The 15,947-nt window shown below is 32.1% G+C and overlaps 1 protein-coding gene across 1 annotated transcript; it reads right to left on the bottom strand.

The window, feature by feature from the left end:
* Nucleotides 1-743: 743 nt before the first annotated feature.
* On the bottom strand, nucleotides 744-5,520 carry LOC107869855 (sugar carrier protein C). Its single transcript, XM_016716265.2, has 4 exons — nucleotides 5,314-5,520; nucleotides 3,327-3,649; nucleotides 2,075-2,698; nucleotides 744-1,537 (listed from the first exon to the last, which is right to left on the bottom strand). Exons 1-4 carry the CDS (start codon nucleotides 5,450-5,452, stop codon nucleotides 1,046-1,048), a joined length of 1,578 nt encoding a protein of 525 aa, XP_016571751.2. The 5' UTR covers nucleotides 5,453-5,520; the 3' UTR covers nucleotides 744-1,045.
* Nucleotides 5,521-15,947: the final 10,427 nt, after the last annotated feature.

The following is a 15,947-nucleotide window of genomic DNA, read 5'->3' as shown; positions in this document are numbered from 1 at the left end:
CGTTTAATGCCTCATTTGTTCAAAATTGTTTCATATATTTGACTAGTTTTACATAGTATACAAAAAAATTGGATTTCTCAACCTTTTCAGATTATTTTATCGAATTACATAGCTCGTTCTTTTGAATTATAATTTACATTCAACGTATTAATATTGAAGTTGTTCAATAATTTTTATTTTTATTTTGAAGTACTAAATATAATTATAATATAATAATTCAATGCTTACACATTTTTAAGAACCTTTTTTTTTTTGTAGGGGTTTAATTTGAAAAAGAAAAATTTTAAATAAAATAAAACTGCAAAATTAAAGTAAGAAAAAGGTATAATATTTTGTAAGAAGGGCTCGCAAAGCAAAGCTGAGAAGAAATGTTAAAAAGGCATGATAAAGCAGGTTAAAATTTAGCGGATACCTAGTTTTCTTTTATAATGTAATTTTTTATATGCTTACTTCTTTATATATAGCGGAGTTGTAGAGTGCATGTCAGATCCTCTACAGTAATGCAATTTTCAAGGATCCAACACAAATACGACAACTATTTTGGAGTTGTCGAGTGCATGTCGGATCCTCTACAGTAATGCAGTTTTCAAGGATCCAACACAGGTACGACAACTATTTTGGAGTTGCTTAGTGCATGTCGGACATCCAACATAGGTACTACAACTATTTTGGAGTTGTTGAGTGCTTGTTGGATCCTCTACAGTAATGCAATTTTCAAGGATCCAACACAAATACGACAACTATTTTAGATAGTCTACTATAAATATGTTTTTTTTCCTAAGCAAAACAGACAATATAAAAACAGTTCAATCTAACAACAACATAATCCCAACTAACAAAACATTACATAAAAACACTTAGATGTCATACACTAAGTTGCTCGAACTCTTCAAAAGTGTTGTCGCGCCCATGTCGGATCCTTCAAAAATACACTATTTTTGGAGGATCCGACACGCAGCCGTAGACATTTTTTAAGAGTCCGAGCAACTTAGGTCGTACAAACTCTTTCTTTTTCAAATTTCCACTAATATATAACTCTAAAATGTCATACTAATTTGCTCCCATAGTCCCCTTTTGCCATTTCAACATGAGTTGTTGGTCCTATTCCAGGATAATCAACTTCAGTCATAAACCTAGACCAAAACCAATGTTCTTTCCACACAATAACCATCTCTTCGATCGGCACATTCTTCGTCTCAGGCAAGAAGAAGTAGACAAACACGGTCATCACGCACACAAAGAACGCGAAGAAGAGGAACAAACCGAACTTCAAGTGACACAACATTGTCAAGAACACTTGCGCGACTATGAACGTGAAGATCATGTTGACTGATACATTGATACTTTGTGCTGCAGAACGAATTTCGAGTGGGAAGATTTCACTTGGGACTAACCATCCTAAAGGCCCCCATGACCACGCGAATCCGGATACATAAATACAGATGAAGATTACTACTACTATTGCATACCACTTTGGTAATTGGCCTGCATTGCCATCAGTACCAAACTTCAGTCCAATGCAAATTGCTACTGCAATCTGCACACAAAACAAAGTTCATGTTAGTTGATGTCGCTGTCATGTGGCAAGGAGGTCACGAGTACTGATGCATCAAGAAATGTTTGAATCTACAACGGCAACAACATACTCAGTGTATTCCCACAAATAGGGTCTGGGGAGGGTAAAGCGTACGCAGTTCATACCACTACCTCAGATGAAGTAGAGAGGAATGTTCGAATCTACGCAACTCTTCAATTTCTTACATGTCGCAGAGGTTCAACATCTTATATATGACGAAAAATATTCATTTTTACTCTATTTGCACAATATAAGCGGATTCAAAAAGCTGCTAAAACAACCTATTGCAGAAATATAAGGTAAGGTCGCTTATATAATAAACCAAATGTGATCCCGGGGAGCTTAGGCATAACAAGAAGCACGTTATAAGGCTATGTATAACAGACTAAATCTGGTCAAGTCCTTTTCCAAACACCAGATACACAACGGGAGCCTAGTGTATCGGACTGGATTCTTTAAAATGAAAATATGAAAGATCATGAGTTTGAATCGACTTACTTGGCAGATGAGCATTTGAATTCCACCTTCAAGGAACAAGAATCTTCGTCCCAACTTATCGACATAGTAAATAGAAACTAACGTTGCAACAACATTGACGATACCAGTAATAACAGCAGACATCAACGAAGCATCACCACCAAAACCAATAGTCTTGAACAAGACAGGCGCGTAAAACATGATCACATTGATACCGGTAAGTTGCTGGAAAAAGGGGATAGCAATAGCCATAGTGAGATGTGGCCTATACTTCTTCTGCAATAAGTTCCTCCACGGATGTTCAACTTTCCTCGAGGATTCACTAGCCGTGACTAAATCATTAAACTCCTCGTCTACATCATCAACACCCCTAATCCTCTTGAGCTTTGCCTTAGCCTCCTCGTTCTTGCCACGCTCAATCATGGAATTGGGAGTTTCCGGGAGGAGGAGTGAACCTACCGAGATGATCAATGCAGGTACCATCGCTCCTCCTAGACTCAAACGCCATCCCCATGTAATTTTCGCAAAGAAATAGTTCAACACATTGGCTACAAGAATGCCTATTGTGATGGATAATTGAAAGCCAATGTTGAGTGCTCCTCTATACCTGTACGGCGCCATTTCAGATAGATATAAAGGAACAGACTGCAAAACAAATTCATCAACACCATGTTAATCAAACTAATGAAACAAATGCAAAAAACACCAACAAAAATGAACAAGAGGGAAACTTGGGTTCCTTTCAAGAGGATCACATATTTCTGTCGCCTATGTTGTTCGAACTTTTCAAAAAATACTGACATATGTGTGTCACATCCTACAAAAATAGTGCAGCGTTGAAAGATTCGACACAGACTCGGTGGTGAGTCAGGATTTTCATTGAGGGAGTTCAGAAGTAAACATTATAACTAGCCGAAGAGGGGTTCAACATCTATTATATATACACAAAAATTATTTTTAATCATGTAAAAATAAAATAATTTTCTGTCGAAGGGGATTCAGATGACCCCCTGGATGAAAGGTGGCTCCGCCCTTGGACACAATACGACAATATTATTAGAAAGCCAAGCAACATACATTATCAAGATTAGTAAGACAATATTTTGTGTTGTCATTTCTAAATCGAGAAATGACAACACAAGATATGAACATACTACTCTGAGCTTCATACACACATAAGTACTAAGTTTTAAACTCATAATTATGTAACCAAATTTCATGCATGCATAGAACATATATCAAACTTGTAAAGTTTAAATCCTGAATCGTGCACCTGATTGGCAAAACCAATACCAAAACCGAGCAAAATCCTTCCAACGATAAGCATAGCAACATTCTTAGCAAATCCATTGATCAACGCGCCAGCGCAAAATAGTACACCACCAAAGAGCATTGAAAGCCTTCTACCCAATTTTCTTGTGACAGTTGATGCAACAAGTGAGGAAACTAGTGCAGCAAGGTACAATGATGATGTGAACATTGTTAGCGTTTGGCTGTCGAATTTGCAGTATTGGTTTGTTGATTTGTCTGCTTTTTCCTTTGTGTAAACAGAATGGAAAAATTTTGACAAGAATGAGTCCATTGATGTCACTCCCCCTATAACAACACACAAAAAACATCATCAGATGAACAAGTTATGTTGTTCGAATCCTTTAATAATGCTTGTCGCATCCTTCAAAAGTAAAAGTATTTTTGAAGGATCCGACATGGTTAGAACGATATTTTTGGTTAGTCCATTGATGTAAATGCTCCAAACACACACACACAAAAAAAAAAAAAATACATCATCAGTAAAACCATATTGATTTTTTTGTCTTCATATAACACAAGTTAAGTTGTTCGAATCCTTTAATAATGCTTGTCGAATCCTTTAAAAGTAAAAGTATTTTTGAAGGATCAGACATGGTTCGAACGATATTTTTGGTTAGTCCATTGATGTCATACACCATGTTCCAAACACACACACACAGACACAAACATCATCAGGAAAACAAAAAAGCATGTTTACTTGTTACATTGTTCGGATTCTCCAATAATGTATATGTGTAGGATCCTAGCAACATAGAACATAAGTACACAATCTTTTTTTTTTTGTATAACACGAGTTATGTTGTTCGAATCCTTCAATAATGCTTGTCGCATCCTTCAAAAGTATTTTTGAAGGATCGGACATGGTTAAAACGATATTTTTGATTAGTCCACTGATGTCATACACCATGTTCCAAACACACACACACATAAAACATTATTAAGAAAACAAGTTGTATATATGTAGGATCCTAGCAACATAGAATATAAGAAAAGAATATTGTTTTTTTCTTATAACACGAGTTATGTTGCTCGGGCTTTCCAATAATATCTGACAAATGTGTATTGAATCCGAGCAGCATAGAACATTAGTACAAAAATTTTAGTATATGTGTACAAAATATACTAAAATTTCAATAACAAAAAATATTAAAAAACATTGAATCATAAATTTCAAAAGTTATAACGTTGGAACAAAGAAAATTAAATAATAAACCTATCAAGTTCAAATCTTTGATCAACTCCACGATAGCGAAAAAACAACATATACATATATATTCTAAAGTCGCTGACTCTAGATTAAATTCACTTATACAAACACACATATATATAACGTATCGATACACAAAAAACTAAACGTATCAGAAATTCCAATATCATAACCAAAGATCATAATATTGATATATATACATATTCTAAAGTCACTAACTCTAAATTTACATTTCATCGTAAACAAACACACACATAACGTATCGATACACAAAAAAAAAAAAAAAACGCAACAGAAATTCCAATATCATAACCAAAGATTTTATATATATATATATATAAGTTGCGGACTCTTAACTTTCGATGTCGCATCCGTGTCGAATTCTTCAAAAATACACTAGTTTTGACGAATCCGACACGCGCCCATTAACATTTTTGAAGAGTCCGAGCAACATATATATATATATATATATATATATATATATATATATATATATATATATATTCATTCTAAATCTACTAACTCTAAATTTATATATCATGTATACAAACACACACATATAACGTATCGATACACAAAAAAAGTAACGTACCAAAAATTCCAATATCATAACCAAAGATCATAATATTGATATATATACATATTCTAAATCTACTAACTCTAAATTTATATTTCACGTAAACAAATACACACATATAACGTATCAATACAAAAAAAAAAAAAAAAAAAAAAAAAAACTTACCAGAAATTCCAATGTCATAACCAAAAATCAATCCACCCATAGCAGCAACAATACATGTAATAGTAACATAAAGAGTTAAATTTCCAGGATATTCTTTTCCATTATTTCCATTAGGATTAATTCCACCACCACCAGCCATATTTAACAATTAACAAAAAATAAAAAACTATAGTAGTAACAATTTTTTTTTCGAGAGAGAAAATATGAGCAATGAAGAATAAAAGAGTAAGAACATAGAGAATATGAAGAGACAATAAAGGAGTATATATAGAAAAAAAATAAAAATATTGAGATATATTCAGATTTTATTACTTAGCTGTCAAGTTTATTTTGGATAAAAAAAATTTTTACTATTTTTTTAATTATAATTAGCTGTCAAAAAAATTGTCCAGAATCTTAATTAAGTAAAATGGTGAAGAATTGACAAAAAAGAAAGGATGGACTTTAATTTACAAAAATATACTCGTAGTATTATTGATTTACTATAAGTATCAAGAAATATGAAATTAATATAGGAAAAAAATTTATGTATGAGGATAAACTTTAATTCTTCTCTTTTTAGTTGTCATAATTTTCTTTTTAAGAGTCGAACGACATAAACTTTGACCAATATTTTAAAGTGTAATTTTTCATTATATTAATATTAGAAAAATCATAATCTATAATACTTTTCGTATGATTTTTGAATAACTAAATTTTAGATTTTAAAATATCGATTTAATCTAATCTAAATTAGCTTTAAAAATAATTAAATTGATTCTTGAAAAGTGAAACGTTACAATTTAAGAAGGAATAGATGGAGTATTAATAAATATTACTATTTATTTTTCAATATTTAGTTAAGTTTTATAGCTTATTGGTAGAGTGATATATTAAACTTATTTATCAAAAAAAAAAGATATATTAAAATTATTCCTTTTATATGTTCATTTTTTAAAGAATGTGTCAAGTTAAATATGGATAAAATAAAAATTTTAACGTTATCCATATGAAAATTAATTCTCATTGTTTTTATTTATAGTGGGAATAATTAAGATATTAGTCAATGAAAAGAATTCACACCGTGGCATGAACACATCACTTTTAGTTAAACAAAATTTATCCCTATCCTTTTTTGTTTAATATTTTGGAAAATCTACGTGGCAATAAATTTTCTACCTATAGATTAATAAATCATTAATTCATCATCAATACATCATTAGGCATGAGTGATGACATTAGTTGAGATTATTTGGAATACTTTCCAATTTTTTATTTTTTTATTTTTTTCCATCTAACTTTTAGATAATTGTTGTGTAATTAATTTAAATTCACATCAAAAAATTTGAGAAACAAGTTCAAAAATGTAGACCCAAAACAAGAGCGAAGCGAGAAGAAGACAATAAAATTGCACTAATTAGGGGATCCCCTCAAGCCATTTATAAAATTGCACTAATTAGGGGATCCCCTCAAGCCATTTTTGAGTCAAGTTTGTCTCGAACCTGAGATATCTAATTAAAAATAAAAAAGTACTTGTCATTCTGTCAAAATCTTAAACGGTAAATATACTATACAATTTCTCATAGTTCAATTTTTCACCATTTATTTGTTAATTTGAGTCACAAATAAAGTATATATTCTCTCCGTCCAAAATAAGTGTAAACTTATGTTTTCATTTTAATGATTTTCAAACAAGAGTTCAAAGGTACCTGGTCCGTATTGTGCTCACCTTAAATTGAAACTCAATCACAAGGGTGGGTGTGGTGACTCAGCACCTCACCCCTTAAACAAGGGGTTAGGGGTTCGATCCCCACCTTTGGTGAATGGAAAAAGCTCTGTGGCCAGTTTCCTACCGTTTAGTGCACTGACAGTAGGAACGGAAGATTAGTCTCACGGCTGTTGGCTGTGGGGATACCTTGGGAAACCAAAAAAAAAAAATTGAAACTCTGTACAGCTGTACACTCTGTTTTGGCCGGTAGTGCTGGAGCAGTTCTATGCAGAGGCAGATCCAGAATCCGAAATTTTTGGGTGCCAAGTAACTTATCGATTAAATTAATCAGATTATTCATTTTTTTCGATCTATAGGATAATTAACCAAAGTCAAAAAATAATATTAATTATACATTTTAGTCAACTGGTATAATTTATATAAGTAAAATTATCAACTGGTACATTTACGATGCTTGTTGCCCTGTTTTAATCAACAAAATGTTTAACAAAAAAAATATTAAAAATGATGTGCTAAACCCACAACCTATGACCTACAAACATGGCATTTTGCCACTTGCACTAGATAATACTTTGGTATTATGGGTGGCAGATTTAATATTTTACTATATCAGTCAATATATATAGCTATATATAGAGAGTTTCCATCAAAGTTGGGTGGCGTGCCACCCCACGGACCTTAATAGATCTGTCCTGGTTCTGTGTATAGTGTTTGGACATTTGGTCCAATAGATAGTGGTTAAGGATTTGCTCTTCAGTATACAAAAAGAGATGAGATAAGAGCAAAATCTAATTTTTTTTGCAATCGCTAAAAGGATTCTTCGCTCAAGCAAAAAGTCATTTTTACAAAAAGAGTAGCTGCTTATTTCAACAAAGAGACCCGATCGAGTTGAAACTTCAATCTTCGTTGTGTTGAGGAGTATTGAGTCTTTTGTCCTTGAAATTGTAAATCTACTCCTATGTTATTAAGGATTGTAGATTTTGATCTTGTTTACGTCTTAAGCTGAATCGAAGAAATTAGATTTAGTTGTAGGGCCAGCCTTATTGTATTCGAGTTCTTTTCAACATGATTTGTGCTATTCTGAGTAGAGTTACCTAGTACTGTCAACTAGAGTTAGTTGATCTGTTGAAGTACGGTAGAGTTGCTGCACAAGTCCTTTGATTTGAAGTTAGTGGAGTTTGCTGGAAATTTTGTGAAAAAATATCTGTGATTTTTCCTTCCTTAAACAAGGAGGTTCCTCGTAAATATTTTGTGTTATTTACTTTCAGCACTACTCTCAATGGGGAGATATTGTAATACCCCGTATATTCCTAGCTCAATTTAGCTCTCAGTACGTGAGAATTTCGATATATACTTTCAAAAATACTCAGAATCTTCTTGTCTATTCTGCTTATCTCGCTATTTTTCTACTCAAGGGACCTGATCCCTTACTCATAGTGAATTCGTATTAGCCAATGATTTTGTATATACTACGTTAGTTTTAGATTACAAGATTTAACAATATTATTTTTGAAAAAAAATTATTAATATGAGTTAAGGTAGAATAACATTTATTTTGAAACGAAAAAGAAACTCATAAACAAAAAAAAAAAATTAAAAAAATTTAACTCATTTAAAGCTACTAATAATATTTTCATTACCACCGTCCACAAGCAAGAAATCAGTATGAATTTATTATCAACACCGTCATATCCAATTAGCCATTTAGGTTCATTACTACCTTAATTAGATAAAGAAAAAATAAAAATTAAATACATCATAATTCATGTCAAGAATTCATTATGAATAATAAAAAAATATAAAAGGACAGTCTGGTGCACTAAAGTTTTCGCTATGTGCGCGATTCGGGAAAGGGTTTCACCAAAAGAGTGTATTGTACGCAGTCTTACCTTGCTTGCATTTCTACCGGAGGTTGTTTCCAAGACTTGAACTCGAGACCTCCTGATCATATGACAACAACTTTACCAGTTACTTACGAATTTTTTCCGTAAAGGAGAAATAGTAAAGGAGTCTAGGAGAAATTAGTAAAGTCGTCATGGAATCAGAAGGTCAGGGTTCAAATCATGAAAATAGTTTGACAAAAATGCAAGCGTACAATAGATCATTGTGTTTTGACCTTTTTTCAAATTATGCATACAGCAAAAATTTTAATGTATCGAGCTGTTATGAATTACTATGCCCAGTAAAATACAATTTATTATTTAGTCATATGATAATGTTGTAATGCATCAAAAGGGGACTATTCCAACTATAAGTCGGTTTTTAATTGTTATCACCTCATTGTTTAAACTTCTCCATAATATTTGGATAAGATTAATTTAAAGATGAATTTATTTCATGTTTGGTTGATATAATATAGAGAAAAAAATAGCTTTTTTCCCATGCCTTCAAATTCACTTTAGCATTTAAACTTAACTTTCATTTATTTACCCCTTAACATCTTTAAAGTGAATTATTCCCCCCCCCCCCCCCCCCCCCCCGCCTAATGCTGACATGGCATTTAAAAAAAAGGAACGTGTTTCAGATTTTTCTTCTTCTTTTCCCACTCTCTCTCTCTCTCTCTCTCTCTCTCTCTCTCTCTCACACACACACACACACACATGTATGTATATATATATATATATATTTAAAATAAAATACTCCTTTCTTCTTCAATACCCCCACCCCCTTCACCTTTCATCCCCACCCCACCCCACCCCACCCCACACACCTGCACCCTACACCCCATACCATTTTATTCTCCAATACATCAACAAACAACAACACCCATTTTCTACAACAATTAATTCTTCTATTAACAACCTCAAACACATCCTCCAAGTATACTTTCCTCCATTTTTTTTATTTTTCTCCATTAATACATTCTCCAACGAAGAAATTGAAGACATTAAATTGCTTCATTAATTCAGTTCGAAGAATAACAAAATTGAAAGAAATTTTCATAACTTTTATTTTTAAAGTTCATTGTTGCTTCTCTATTCTTTATTTATGTTTATATCTTCAAGGGTAAAACTTGAGAAAGTTTGATTGAAGGTTGAGATGGTGTTTAATGGAGAAAAAATCTTAATTTGATATTATTGTGATTGTTCTGTAATGGTGCTAATTAAGAAAAATGAAAAAAAAAAAATTGGAGGTGGGGATGGGGTTGGCTGGAAGAAGAGAAAGAAATAAAGAGGGTGGGGGTGGGGACAGGGGTGGGTGGTTTGAAGAAGAAGAAAAATGAGGGGTGGGGGTGGAGGAAAATTGAAATTGAAGGTGAGATGGGAGGTTGTTAATGGAGTAAAATTGGAAAACAATGGAGGTGGGGTGGGTTTGATGGAGGAGGAGAGCTGGTGGGAGGGCGGGGCGGCAGGGGATGTAAAGAGGGGGGCAGGATGGGGTGGGGTGTAAAGAAAATGGGGTTGGGGGTGCACTTTTTATTTAATATATATAAATATAAATATACCTATTTATATATATATATATATATATATATATATAAACACGGAAATTAAGTTTAAGTGCTACAGTGAGTTTGGAGGACAAGTTCAAGGGGGAAAAGATGTCTTTTCTCTATAATATACATGGAATAACTCATCCCGACATTAGTTATTCCGCGATTATAGTGCTTTTCTTATCCCCTCTCGACGGTGTCGAGGGTGGAATAACTAATACCGGGAGTAATAATTTTGAGATAACTTATTAGGTACGAGTCCAATATTGGAGAGTTTTGACGACTAGTTAAGAAGGATCGTAGTATAAAAAGAAGATCGACATGCATATTATGTAGCAACTTTGGTTCAGTCTGTTCTCCCCACCTCCTTTTGAATCTATATCTCATGCCTTTTTTGATCGACATGCATACTATGTAGCAAATTTGGTTCAGTTTGTTCTCCCCGCCTCCTTTTGAATCTATCTCTCATGCCCTTTTCGATCGACATGCATATTATGTAGCAATTTTGGTTCAGTCTGTTCTTCTCGCCCTCTTTTGAATCTATCTCTCATGCCCTTTTCGATCGACATGCATATTATGTGGCAATTTTGGTTTAATATGTTCTTCTCGCCTCCTTTTGAATCTATTTCCCATGCCCTTTTCGATCGACATGCATAATATGTAGCAATTTTGGTTCAATCTGTTCTTTTCGCCTCCTTTTGAATCTATCTTTCATGCCCTTTTCAATCGACACGCATAATATGTAGCAATTTCCGTTCAGTTCTTTCCTCTCGCCCCCTTTTGAATCTATCTCTCGTGCCCTTTTCCATACCAGTACTCAAATGGTAAGCATCCTCCATCGTCAATCTTAAGATTATGGATTTAAGTCACCGAGCGAGCAAAAAGGTAGAAACTCCTAATGATCAATATTGTATTTAACAACTTAATGTTTGTGTTGACAAATACAAAAACTATTAAAAATATCAACAAATATTTATTTTCAACCAGTATTATTTTTTATTTACAAAAGGTAGCTTTTATTTACAAAATCTACCAACTATTCAATTGTCATAAGTTCTTTCAAAATAAAAACACCACTTTCTATACCATGTTTATATTATAATTTTTGAATATAATTAAATAATCTTTAGAGAACACTAATTTCATTTCTATAGCAATTTCATAATATATTTATGGGAGCACCATTTTATATATCATTTTTATATCATTATTTAGAAGTTAATTATACCTCAGAGAATATAACATATTCAAATGTCGTAAGGTTTTTGACATAGACTTTATGAAACACCAATTTCTATATCATATTTATATTATATTTTTAAGACGTAGTTAAATAATTTTTAGATGACACCAATTTCTATATCAATTACATATCATGTTTATAGAAACACCAATTTCTATATTATTTTTATACCATTTACAGAATATATAACCTTTATGAAACACCAATTTTTATACCATATTTATATCATGTTTATAAAAACGGTAGTTTTACATTACTTAAATGATGATGCTGAACTAAAATCGAAACAACATCAGAGCATCTCCGCATAATAACTTCCAGTAGGAGTTAAAGGAGGAGGAGAATTAGAAGAGTGGAAGTATTTGAGGGAGAGATATGTGAAGGAGAGTAGAGTTAAGATGGCGAGGGATAATAGAGAGCTTTGGAGACTGCAATAACTTGAAGATTGTGGTTGTGGTGGTTTCGCCGACCACATTGTCGATGGAGATTTGCGGATTTCGATGGTAGATGGCGGATTCCGATGGAAAATTTTGGGTCAAAGGGAAGGAGTTTGGGCTCGGAAATCGCCGGTTTCGACATTGTTACGTGAAATTGAGAAAAGAAAAAAAAAAGATTTAGTTAGGGGTATTTAATTTGAAGAACGAAAAAGGTAAGGGCAAAGTGTTCCTTTCAAGTATGGTCTTCATTACATTTTCTCAGAGAATGGGGGAGTAAAGAGGACGACTCAAATTGTGTGATCTATAAAGTTTTCAAAATTTGAAAAAAAAAGAAAAGTTTTAAAATTGAAAGAAATGAAAGACTTCTAGGAATTTTTTTTCTCCTATTTAATAGGTTTTGTTAGTTTTGTTTGATATATTTTGTAAAATAGAAACTTGTGATAAATTTTGTAATATGAACTCTAACTTTCTATATTTATGTGATTTTTCCATTTAGAAATCAATAATAATGTTTCTTGAAAAGTTACAACCCCTAAATGGTCCAAATAAAATTATTTGGGCCTATTATATCAACAATAAATCAACTAAAGTGATTGATCCATTTGGGCTGTGTGCGGGATTTGAAAAAAGATCAAATTATAAGAGTTTATTTTATGTTGTCCAAACAAAAAAAAAAAGAAGCAATGTTGTTCATTTTTTAAAAAATAAATTACATTCTAATCTAATGCACCCGATTCGACCTACAAAAGATACACAAATAAATATATCCCTCCCTCAGTTCTATTGATCGAGTTTTTTCAACGAAAAAAAATACTTCTCTTTCAACATGCAACGCTAGTAGATTGTTTATCAATGAACAAAAAGTAAAACGGAATGAGATAACGTAGAAGTATGGAACTAGAAAAATGTCTTTACAAACTCTATTCATGTTCAATTTCATGTGCATCGATATTCTAGAATCAGTGGATACGTTTTCTGAGAAAATAATATGATGAAAAATTCATGTGGATCTAGCATATAAAGACACATAAATGAAGAGATATCACGATTGGCATATAGAAAGACCTCTTAATTCAATCATCCAAAGAAATATCTAGTGAGCCTAATCTATTGCATTTGACCGTCAAGTGTCATTTTTCATGAGCTCCGCACTGATGCAAATCTATGAACTTTGAGAAGGATATATTTCTTTGTGTTCGCACTCATGATGTAGATCAATTTTTCATGGTTATGCACTGATAAATATTCAGTGACTTAATCTCGTTAAAAAAATTTGACCAACAAAATTGAAAAATATATATGTATTTGTGTTCTTTTTAAACTCAAGTCGAATATATATAAAAGTTTCTTAACAGCGATAATAGATAGGTCTATTCTAAGTCTACATCCACTCGTGTGGGCATGCCTTTTCCAGCAAAATAGAGGTGTCAGCCGAAAGTGTACTAACATGATTAAAAGCTAATCAAGGCATTAACAATGCCATGAAGGCTGCTAATTATCTCTTTACACTCAATATAACTAATTATTATGTCACTTTCAAGTTGGTTCCCACATATATACTAACATTAAATATATACTTTGTTGAAATACAATAATAAAACTTTTTCACCAAATTTTAAGTGATAGAAATGATTGATTTCGTGTGGAATTTGAGACTTAAGAAAAGTAGGTGGTTTAGAAGCAGAGGCGAACTCAGGATTTGAAGTTTGGGGGTACACCAGTATTGTCAAAGGCGCGCATAAGTTCTGAATAAAGACTCAAATTTGTGTTGATCGCTCACCTCGTTTAATATGCTGTTTAGGTTCTAATTTATAAGATATACTTTCAATTAAGCTTTTCTGGAGATACAAACACTGAACAATTGATATTTCACTTAATAAAAAAAATAATTTCTTTGCCCATATATTTGTCATTCATGCTTATATTATTAGTCTTGAACTAGACATGATATGTTTATATTTTTTCTCCTTTACACTTATTTTTGTTAAATCTCACGCTTTATTTGTAATTTGTGCTTAAATTAATGGACCTTGAAGCTTTTTTTGCCCTTTTTTGTTTTTGCTAAGGCGATGAAAATTGTCTTTAAAACTAGAACTTGGTTGAGGAGAATAATATCTATTCATTTCAATTTTTCAATTCACAAGAATCAATAACAAATTCCTACAAAATAAAAAATTCATCGAGAATATAAATAAAATTAATTATTTATTTTTAATCAAAGTCTATAAACTTAAATAGAAGCAAGAAAAAAAATAAAAATAAATTTTACACACTAATTTTTCAAGCAACAAATAAATATTAAAAGCATTTATGATTTAACATTATCCAAAGTTAAATAAAAAAACAAAAAAACAAAAGGAAGCGATGTATAGGGCTTAGAATTTAGGGAAGTCAAATGGAGAATTGAAATTGCTCCTTGTAATTTCTAGTTTTCACTTTTGGTGTTGTGGGTCCAGCTGAGCTGGTGGCAATTAAATGTTACTATGTTAGATAAAATGAAAAAAAAAAAAAAAAGAGGCATTCATCAAAAATCGAACCGGCAACGCCAGGGCCAAAGAATGCTAGCATATGAGTTCAAAACAAGTGCACCCAAACATTTTTTGTTATTAAGGGTGCATAATTATATATATTAACTCTTTAGTAGGATATCTATGCATATATATACGATTTTTTAAAAAAAGTTACTGGGTGCACGTGCACCCTCGACTAACCACGTGGATCCGCCTCTGTTTAGAAGATGTGAAAACGCGTTAATCACTATATTAAAAAAAAAAAAAAAGATATGTTTTGAGGTGTGAAGTGGAAGAGAAGAGATGTTACAATTGAGGTTTTGAATAAAACGATTTCTTGATTTTTCTTTTGATTTTGTTGGCTTCGATGGGAGGATCACGTAATTTGTTATGTCAGCTTCCAAAGAATAAGTTGCATTTAAATTGATCAAATTTTGTGGAGTTTATAATTGCATAAAAGGAGTCAAAGTAGGGGCTGAGATATGGTACTACGAATTGTAGTCTACTCGGCGTGCATCGATTCTTTGTTGGAGAAGCCTAGATCACTGGTTTTAGACTATCGAGAAATCCCACTCTACCCGTATTTCTAAAACTTACTTTGTTTTTCTGCTTGAAAAACCCCGCATGCTCCACACTTTCTATGATAGGGGAAATACTTCCACACGAGTACTAATCCCTTAACCAGCCCATCAAATAAGTGAAAGATTCATTAAACTGTGAACGTTACCCTATCATAATATGATATGCTTTCAAAGCCAATTAAAATTTGAGTTAGCCACACACTTCACATACGGAGATTAAATAAATACTTCCCTCCTCCTTTATTGAAATACAATAATACAACTTTTTCACCAAATTTTAAGTGATAGGAATGATTGATTCCTTACTGAATTAATTTAGGAAAACAAAAGGTTGATGTGAATCAATTAAAATACTAGTGCTATTTTTTTATATTTTTTATACTCATAGTGTCCGAGTTAATTTATTTACATCCCAATTAATTACAAGAGATATATGTTACCTCTTACCTGCGATAAGTATAAGATAATTCTATTTATCAAAATTAGAACAGGTGAAAAGAGATCAACTAATATTTCGAGTAGGGATGGACATATTTTGGTTTAAATCGAAAAAATAAAAAATCAAACCGAAATTTAATTTTGATTTGATTTTTTGATTTTTCGGATTGGTTTCGGTTTCAAATTTTAGAAATTTGGTTAAACGGTTTGATTTTTGGATTTACAAGAAAAAATTCGGATAAACCGAAAAATTAAAATTGTATAAATTATATATTATAATATAC

The sequence above is a fragment of the Capsicum annuum genome, chromosome 4, assembly GCF_002878395.1.
Source record: "Capsicum annuum cultivar UCD-10X-F1 chromosome 4, UCD10Xv1.1, whole genome shotgun sequence".
NCBI lineage: Eukaryota > Viridiplantae > Streptophyta > Magnoliopsida > Solanales > Solanaceae > Capsicum > Capsicum annuum.
This window is presented reverse-complemented; position numbering and strand designations above follow the sequence as displayed.